This window comes from Salvia splendens, chromosome 14 (genome assembly GCF_004379255.2).
Source record: "Salvia splendens isolate huo1 chromosome 14, SspV2, whole genome shotgun sequence".
Classification (NCBI taxonomy): domain Eukaryota; kingdom Viridiplantae; phylum Streptophyta; class Magnoliopsida; order Lamiales; family Lamiaceae; genus Salvia; species Salvia splendens.
Genome location: NC_056045.1, coordinates 30,301,077 through 30,310,190, shown reverse-complemented (window position 1 = coordinate 30,310,190; position 9,114 = coordinate 30,301,077). Strand labels below are relative to the sequence as shown.

At 39.7% G+C, this 9,114-nt stretch overlaps 3 protein-coding genes across 3 annotated transcripts; 2 read left to right on the top strand and 1 right to left on the bottom strand.

Annotated features, from left to right (window-relative positions):
- Positions 1-148: 148 nt before the first annotated feature.
- Positions 149-2,773, top strand: LOC121764991 (malate dehydrogenase [NADP] 1, chloroplastic-like). The gene is made up of 6 exons (XM_042161018.1): positions 149-403; positions 519-601; positions 1,096-1,182; positions 1,341-1,425; positions 1,493-1,674; positions 1,836-2,773. Exons 3-6 carry the CDS (start codon positions 1,156-1,158, stop codon positions 1,950-1,952), a joined length of 411 nt encoding a protein of 136 aa, XP_042016952.1. The 5' UTR covers positions 149-403; positions 519-601; positions 1,096-1,155; the 3' UTR covers positions 1,953-2,773.
- Positions 2,774-2,977: 204 nt separating this feature from the next.
- LOC121764528 (receptor-like protein 6) lies at positions 2,978-3,529 on the bottom strand. The gene has a single exon (XM_042160537.1). It carries the CDS (start codon positions 3,527-3,529, stop codon positions 2,978-2,980), a length of 552 nt encoding a protein of 183 aa, XP_042016471.1.
- A 58-nt stretch (positions 3,530-3,587) lies between these two features.
- LOC121764527 (receptor-like protein 33) lies at positions 3,588-6,000 on the top strand. The gene is made up of 2 exons (XM_042160536.1): positions 3,588-3,646; positions 3,717-6,000. Exons 1-2 carry the CDS (start codon positions 3,588-3,590, stop codon positions 5,998-6,000), a joined length of 2,343 nt encoding a protein of 780 aa, XP_042016470.1.
- Positions 6,001-9,114: the final 3,114 nt, after the last annotated feature.

Sequence of the window (9,114 nt, the reverse complement as noted above, 5' to 3'; positions counted from 1 at the left end):
GCTACAATAAAAATTTCAATGCATTAAAAATTTCCCAAATCAGTACAAACAGAAATTAACTCTTTTCCAGATGAGATGATATCTTGTCGCCACGTGTCATCCCCTCCAACCTCATAACTCCAACTCCCATATATCCATTCTCTTACTCATTCATCATCCTCTGCTTTCCCTCCCACTTTTCACACACTCAAATCCCATCTCTCCTTCACACTTTTCACACACACACACACAGAGCCTCAGCTGCAGCTCCAATGGCGGCGGTGGCAGAGCTAACTCAATACACAAACACATCCCACCGTTTTTCATCGGAGGTTTCGTATGCTTCCTCGAGAATTTCCGGCCTCCGCCGCCTCCATCTCCGGCCGATCAAGAATTCGGGAATTAGGTGCTCTGTCACGTCCAAGTAAGTCTTTTTTTTTGCAGAAATGTCATCAAATTTCAGCTGTTTTGGGGGTTTTTTTTTTATTGATTGAGTGAAGTTGATAAAAGTTTGTTTTTTGATGGATTTGTTTGCGCAGTGAAGTTCAGGCGGCGCCGGAGGCGGTGAAGGCGGAGGAAGTAAAGAAGAAAGCTGAGTTTGTCTAACTATGATCTCAAAGCTGTGAGTATTTTTAGTGCACATATCGCGTTCGACATAATTCTCATGCGATTTTAATACTCCCTTGGTCCACGAAAAATAGGCCTAAAGAGGTGTGACACAAGTTTTAATAAGGGTGGTTGAAATATTGTGGATAAAGAAATTTTAAGTGATGTATAAAAAATGCATTTTTAGTAAGAAAGTAGTGATCCATGTAGTAGATAAGGATAAAAAGTAAATAAATTTATATATTGAAGAACTATTAGACAGTTTGTATGGTTTGTGCCACCAACTGATAAGTTTTCAAGTTCTCTTTTTAAGATAGTTCTCGATTGAAACACTGTCGAACGTAATATATTGTGAGTCATAGTTTATATATGGAGGGATAGAGTAGAATTAGAACTTTCATAAATTTGTTAAATTTATACAAATTGAGTTTAATTCATGGTCGCTAGCGTGAAATATCTGGTTCCGTGGTGCCCTAATGTGTGGATGCACGCTTTCCGTGTCGTTGGCAGGAGGAGGAAACGAAGTCGTGGAAGAAGTTGGTTAACATCGCGGTCTCCGGTGCTGCGGGGATGATATCCAATCATCTACTCTTCAAAGTAAGAAAATTTTGTTCCAATAGTATCTTAAGTTGGGATTCTGTTGAACTGTCAATGCACAAATGCATGTTTTGTGATTGAAAAATGAAGGCTTCATTGTGAATTAATTGCTTCAAGAAGTATTAACAATTTGAGTAATAGATTTTGTGATATTTCAGCTTGCTTCTGGTGAGGTTCTTGGATATGATCAGCCGATTGCCTTGAAATTATTGGGATCCGAGCGATCACTGCAGGCGCTTGAAGGTATGAATTTGAACTCCGAAGCTCCAAGTCGTTGTAATTTTGTCTGCTACTAACCATAACATTCTAGGTGTGGCAATGGAGCTTGAGGACTCGTTGTTTCCCCTACTAAGGGAAGTGAGCATCGGCATTGATCCATACGAAGTCTTCCAAGATGCGGATTGGGCTCTCCTGATTGGAGCCAAGCCTCGTGGACCAGGCATGGAGCGAGCAGCGTTACTAGACATCAATGGACAGATCTTTGTCGAACAGGTTTCGCTTCTTGTTCTCTGTCTTCTTCGTGTTTTATGTGTGTGACGGACTTTAGTTGTGGTTGTAAGGCAACATAGCTACACGGTTCATAGACCAAAATGAACCTTCTCCTCTCGTTGGCCAGTTTGTTGAATGAATTCTTATGTTTGGACTATATGCAGGGGAAGGCCCTTAACGCTGTTGCTTCCCGTGATGTGAAAGTGCTCGTCGTGGGAAACCCTTGCGTGTGGGATTGGAAAATTCAACTCGCCTGGAAGGTTGTTAGAGTGCAAGTCTAGGAACTTAAGAGAAGCAGACATATGGTATGGCTTTTGCAAATCTTTCAGAAGATTGGTTCAAGAACCGGAGTTCTGGTCTCCAAATCCAACAATCCGATTGTTTGGCCGGTCCAGATATTCCAGTACGTCCGAATACTTTATAAACTCGGGGAAAGTCCATAACTGCTTGAATTGTGGCTTTTGACATCAGTAAACAAGTTTTTCGAAAGATCCAAATACTCGAGGCTATGAAGTTGGAAGAAAGAGTCCGGTACATATCCCTCTAACTGATTACTACTCAAATCTATTGTAACAACGCTAGAGAAGTTTGCAACGGGAAATTCTTCAACTAGTCCGGTTGTTGCTAAGACGAAGTTCCAACAATGAAGGAAGGCAAAAAGCAGAAGTAGGAATGCCACCACAGAATGAATTGAAACCCAAGTTTAAATAAAGAAGATTGGAAAAACCTCGAAAAAGAGTTGAAGAAAGTGAGCCCGTGAAAGAGTGATACGAAGTGGAGATTGTACAAGCACACAAATAGGGAAGTGGTTTGGCCAAGTATGCGTCAGCAGAATAGTCCCTCAAATGATGGCTAACTTGGTCAGCTATGCAAGCTAACCGATGGAGAGATATGGGGGAGACAAATCAGTAGATTGTTAGGTTGTTATTTCAGTTTCTTTATTCCTATTTTGTTGCATTAGTTTTCATATAAATAGAGAGGACCCCAGACGTTGAAAAGCATCTTGGATAGATCATTTTGTATTGGACGACGTAGTCGTAGGCCTCTGCGGAGGAATGTTATTCTTTACGTTCCCATCAATTCAAAGTGATCGTTCCTCTTATTCTTGCATTTACAAAGCATTGTTTCGAATTGGGAGCATAACTCGTGCTCTAAACCTCTCTTCCGCCTTTCACTCCTATCAATTTTCGAATTGGTGAGCATAACTCGTGCTCTAAACCTCTCTTCCGCCTTTCACTCCTAACAATTGGTGCGGCGAACGAGCCTTTCACTCCTATCAAAGAGCTATAAGACAAGTCTACATAAGTTAGGGTTCAGTCAGTGAAGCAAAGGTGGAAGGAAGCGAACCGGTGAAAAGGCAATCGGACAGGTCTATCTCCGACAACGACCTGAGATTGCTAAGCGAACTTGGTATGATACCCGAAAAATTAGTGACACTCAGCCTCATAGACTTAACAGACCCTGTCTTTGTAAATGGTGGTACGCTTCCGCTAAGCAGTTTATTATGAGACAAATCAAGATTTTCCAAACCTGGAATACCAAATATCACTCCAGGAAAGAAACCTTCCAAACCACACCCAACAAGGCTCAAAGTGTTCAAACTCGAAAAACTGGCGAACATGTCCCGAACTACTCTGGACAGATCATTCAGATCTAGTCGAAGAACAGACAGGGAACGGAGTTGCCAGAAGGACTTAAACAAAGGGCCAAGCAGAGAGCACCGGCACAAACTCAGCCCGGTGATGTTAGGCAAAAACGATGATATCACACGACTCCATTCTTTCCTGTCGTGAGAGGAAGTAACATTGACACCATCAAGATAGAGCTCTGTAAGCCCTGTTAGATTCCCAACAAGCATCTCCAAATTCGGGTGATCGAGTTTGAAGAGGCTCGATGAATCATTGACTCCACCGGAAATGGACTCATTGTTGAGCTCTATCCATTTCACAGGGTTTAGAGCATTGGAATGGGACAGGTGATTGTTGCGAATGGAAGCGCGTGGGATGCGATGACTCGGGTCACGTTATCAGTTTGCTCCTCAACAGCGAGGGCATCTCCGGCAGAATTGGTGAGTCATCAGCTCTTTTCCAGTTGACATACTTGTCGAGGCTTGGCCTCTCATCCAATGACTTCACCACAACTGAGATTCCTAACCAATTCCATCGTCTCCCAAATTTGGCAATCCTTGATTTGTCAGAGTCTGGTTTCAAGGGACCAATTCCATCCACGCTGGCCAACCTAACTCAGCTAGTTGAACTCTACTTACCGACTAACTTCCTCACTGGTTCGATTCCTTCATTTCATAACTGCAAGAATCTTGAATCCATAAAGCTTAGGGATAATAATCTAATGGGCTCACTTTCTCACTTGCATTTTCAAGGTCTTACAAACCTCAGTCGTTTAGATTTAAGCCACAATTCATTGAACGGCACCATTCCTCACCATCTTTTTACCCTCCCTTCAATTGGTGTTCTTCATCTATCCAACAACCAATTCAGTGGACAAATCAAAGAAATTTCCATTTTAGCCTACTCTAACCTTGCTGAGCTATATTTAAGCGTTAATAGAATTGGAGGTCCTATTCCGAACTTCTTCTTCCAGCTACGAAATATGGAAATAGTTTACCTTTCCGACAACTTGTTCAACGGCACTTTCAAACTGAATAAGATTCGAAGTCTTACAATACTTTCAGAACTTAGTCTTTCTAACAACAACTTGTCAGTTGACACAACCAACATGAGTTCAAGTTCAAACTTAAATTTATTGCACATGTCATCCTGCAATCTGCATGATTTCCCAAATCTTAGAAATTTATCCTATTTGGCAGATTTGGACCTCTCAAACAATCATTTGCGAGGGGATATTCCTAGTTGGATTTGGGGATCTGGAATGATCTCTTTGAACCTTTCTCTTAATCTTCTGACAGATTTGCAAAAGCCTTACCATATACCTACTTCTCTTTATACACTAGACTTACACTCAAACCTTTTGAGTTGTGAGTTTCCCTTACTCCGTCCAGACGCAAACGCAAACGAAAACGAATCTGATTATTATTTTGCCAATTTCTTGTTTCTCGCAAACAATAGGCTAACCGGAGTAATTCCAACCTCTATATGCAGTATATCAAGACTTATGGTTCTCGACTTGTCTTTCAATAACTTAATCGGTAGCATACCTCCCTGCCTACTGCAAGAAAGTTATTACCTTAAAGTGCTCAATCTTAGGGGAAACAACTTTATTGGTGTTATCCCTGATACATTTAATTGGGAGTGTGGGCTAAAAACCTTTGATGTTAGTGACAACAACTTAGGAGGGAAGATTCCCAAGTCTTTGGCAAATTGTGTAGAATTAGCGGTGATGAATGTTGGAAACAACAACTTTGATGATAGTTTCCCTTGCATGGCGCTGCCGGAGAGCTTGAAGGTTCTTGTGTTGCGCTCCAACAGATTCCATGGAGAGTTGAGATGTGGTAAGAGTTGGCCTGATCTTCAAATTTTGGATATATCTTCAAATCATTTAAGTGGCACTCTGGATTCCCTAAACTTCTCAAGCTGGAGAGGAATGATGCTACAAAGTCAGGCACATTTAAGGCGTTCACCCTCCGATATTTTAAATGCAAGTTATTTATATCGGGATGAGGTGACAATAATTGTGAAAAATGTAGAAGTGAGGCTTGTGAAGATTTGGCCTGACTTTACATGCATTGATTTGTCTTCCAATCATTTTGAGAAAGAAATACCAGATGCAATTGGTAGTCTCACCTCACTCTATCTTCTCAACTTATCACACAACTCTCTCACTCATGCAATCCCAAGATCATTGGGTGCCTTGACAGAGCTTGGGTCGCTCGACCTCTCTTCAAACAAGCTCACCGGGAGAATACCAGATGAGCTCACAAAACTCGATTTCCTATCATTCTTGAATCTGTCTTACAATCATCTCACTGGACTGATCCCAACTAGCAGCCACTTTCAAACGTTTTCAGCGGATTCATTTGAAGGAAATGCGGGGTTATCTGGTTTCCCACTCAACGGAAGTTTCAACAACCGCCCTCCACCAGGTCCATCGCCATCAGAGGATTCAGAACCAAAAGAGGAGGAGATTGAGTGGGAATATGTGTTTGCTGCGTCTGGTTATGTTGTGGGATTCGGAAGCATTGCATGGATTCTGTTATGTTGCAGGAGCTTGAGAGAAAGATACTTTGAGAAGATAGAAGAGGTTGCTGACAAGATATTCTTTGAGAGAGGAAGGAGAAAAAGAAGACATGAAAGAAGAGTAAGAAGAAGAAGAGAAGAGAGGAATGCAGTTAGAAGAAGGCATCATCAGTGAGGTTGAGCAATGTGGTTTGTGTTTAATTAGAGCATATATGAAATGTGATGTAAAACTTTCTTTTAGCAATGTGTGATTGTGTTTTTGTAATGTGAAAACTGTGTTTTTAACAACCGCCGTCCACCTGGTCCATCACCATCAGAGGATTCAGAATCAAAAGATGAGGAGATTGAGTGGGAATATGTGTTTGCTGCGTTTGGTTATGTTGTGGGATTCGGAAGCATTGCATGGATTCTGTTATGTTGCAGGAGCTTGAGAGAAAGATACTTTGAGAAGATAGAAGAGGTTGCTGACAAGATATTCTTTGAGAGAGGAAGGAGAAAGAGACATGAAAGAAGAGTAAGAAGAAGAGAAGAGAGGAATGCGTTTAGAAGAAGGCATCATCAGTGAGATTGAGCAATGTGGTTTGTGTTTAATTAGAGCATATATGAAATGTGATGTAAAACTTTCTTTTAGCAATGTGTGATTGTGTTTTTGTAATGTGAAAACTGTGTTTTTAACAACCGCCGTCCACCTGGTCCATCACCATCAGAGGATTCAGAATCAAAAGATGAGGAGATTGAGTGGGAATATGTGTTTGCTGCGTTTGGTTATGTTGTGGGATTCGGAAGCATTGCATGGATTCTGTTATGTTGCAGGAGCTTGAGAGAAAGATACTTTGAGAAGATAGAAGAGGTTGCTGACAAGATATTCTTTGAGAGAGGAAGGAGAAAAAGAAGACATGAAAGAAGAGTAAGAAGAAGAAGAGAAGAGAGGAATGCAGTTAGAAGAAGGCATCATCAGTGAGGTTGATTATGCAATTTGGTTTGTGTTTGATTAGCATATGGTGTGGTGTGAACTTTTGTTCTAGCAATGTGTATTTCTTTCTGTGTGCTCCAAACTTCTATCGTGTGATTGTGTTTTTGTAATATGCTGTTATATAATTAATAGATCGAACAATTTAATTGAGTATGTGTCGATTTGGAGTTTATGTAAGATTAGATCGGTCACTGCAATGCACAATAATATTTACAATAAAATAAAAAAAATCATATTAACCATAAATTTATGCTCCCTCTGTCGCACTACAAGTGGTTCATATTTTTTTAAGAAGGCAACATCATTAGTGTTTTCTGTTTTATTCTCTCTTCACTTCATTATTTCATTCATTCATCTACTTCATTCTTTCTCCACTTGACTCTATGACACTTCTCAATTTTCATGCCAAAAAGAATTTCTTACTCAGTGGTGGACCTACATGGTTGGATGGGGGCCAATGGAACTAGTAGTAGTTCAAGTGGCTTTATAGGTGGGCTAAAAAACGGCAATTCTTACTGGCCTGAGTTTGAATCTTACGTGTTATTTCTATTTTTCTTATTTATTTTATTTGTAGTTCCCATTTTTTGTATTATGTGAATATAGAAGTCTAGTGTAAAATTTCTACGTCCACCACTTGCCTCACTTGAGACGGGGGAGAGGAATATATATATATATATATAGAGAGAGGGTCGCATGATAGGGCTTCCACGATAGAGGGCGAGATGGACGAGTCAAGGGCCGAGGAAACGCAGACCAAAGAGTAGTCAAGGCCCAACACCGTTGATCAAGCGAGAGAAGTCGAAGAGAGTCTCGGAGAAACCAGCCCGCTTTGCGGATGAATAACTCTATTAGTTTTCTTCCATAAAATGTAGTTTATTTACTTTCCTTTTTTTATTGCTGAATATTTATTTTCGTCGATATCTTGCTTGGCAAGCAAGATATCTTTGAGTCGTTTTATTTTTATCCTCGGGTTTTCTAGTCGGTTCTTTCCCGGGACGAACTAGGTTAGGTAGGTCGAACCGTCTAGGGTTGAGGATTCTATAAATACTTGAATCCCATTAGATTTTAAGAATTGAGAAATAAGACAAAAACCTTTTTCTCATTCTTTGGTTCTCGAAAACCCTAGAACTCAAACTAGGGTTCCGTCTTCTCTAATTCATCACAAACTCGTGTGCTCTTTAATTCGATAGGCGATCCGAAGCCTATCATCGCACTAGCGCAAAACCATCCCCTAGTGTAGAACTAAATATCATATAAATCATTGGATTACAAAATGGATGACTAGGGTTATGTTTCACAAATATCAGTATAGTTACACGTGCATGTTAGTATAGGGTCAAAACAAAAATAAAAAATATTAAAGCTAATCAGCCCAAAAAGAAATCTCAAAAATATAGTATTTTTTTAAATTATTGCATATAAATATCAATATGTTTACGAATTATTGCATCAGCCCAAAAGTAATTGTATACACGTACCATTTGAAGAATCATTACCAAAATGAGGTATAAATGTGCATTTGCAAATGATCAAGGCATGTTGAGTAACATTATCTTCTCTGAAAAAAAGAGTAACATTGCAATGAATCAGGTATTGGTTTGATTGCCATTATTGAAATTCGAGGAGGTTCAATTATTTTTGACACACTGATCTTCCTAAAGCAACACTAATCAGATAAAAATTCTTGTAAATATTTACTTTTTGTTTAATTTGTGTGTGTGAGTTAATTGTTTTTGTTTATTGTTATTGTTACAATATACTATTAATTCTTTAAGACTAAAGTCCCAATATGGTCCTTAACATATTGTGTTTTTTTTTTTGTCCAAAACATTATCTTTTAAATGATTCGGTCCATCACATTTGAAATCGGATCACATTTGGTCCATTTTGGACGGTTCCGTAAAAACATTATCTTTTATATTATTCGGTCCATCACATTTGAAATCTGATCACATTTGGTCCATTTTGGACGGTTCCGTCAAATATCTGACGGTGTTAATTACCGGGTCACAAATCCGTCACTAACTGGGAGAAACTGATCCTTCACAAATCCGTCACAAATCTGTCACAAAATGAATTTATGGTATATGCCAAAATAAAGGATCATTTTGGGACTTTAGTCGAGAAGAAACTGATTTTGATTTTGGTCCTAAAGCACAAAGGAGAGTGTATTTATTAGCAAGCAATCCAGCACCAAGATCAGTGATTCTAACACACCATTTCAAAGAAAGCAGCTTCAGCTTCTTACATCCAACAGCAATGCACCCAATCCCAATATCTGACACCAACCGGCACCTCCCCATCCACAGCTTCTCC

Coding starts and splice junctions, on each gene's coding strand:
- LOC121764991 (XM_042161018.1), top strand. CDS start 1,156: ATGATATCCAATCATCTACTCTTCAAA. Junction 1,183..1,340: donor CCAATCATCTACTCTTCAAA/GTAAGAAAATTT, acceptor GTGATATTTCAG/CTTGCTTCTGGTGAGGTTCT. Junction 1,426..1,492: donor ATCACTGCAGGCGCTTGAAG/GTATGAATTTGA, acceptor ATAACATTCTAG/GTGTGGCAATGGAGCTTGAG.
- LOC121764528 (XM_042160537.1), bottom strand. CDS start 3,529: ATGCTTGTTGGGAATCTAACAGGGCTTACAGAGCTCTATCTTGATGGT.
- LOC121764527 (XM_042160536.1), top strand. CDS start 3,588: ATGGACTCATTGTTGAGCTCTATCCATTTCACAGGGTTTAGAGCATTG. Junction 3,647..3,716: donor AGAGCATTGGAATGGGACAG/GTGATTGTTGCG, acceptor GCTCCTCAACAG/CGAGGGCATCTCCGGCAGAA.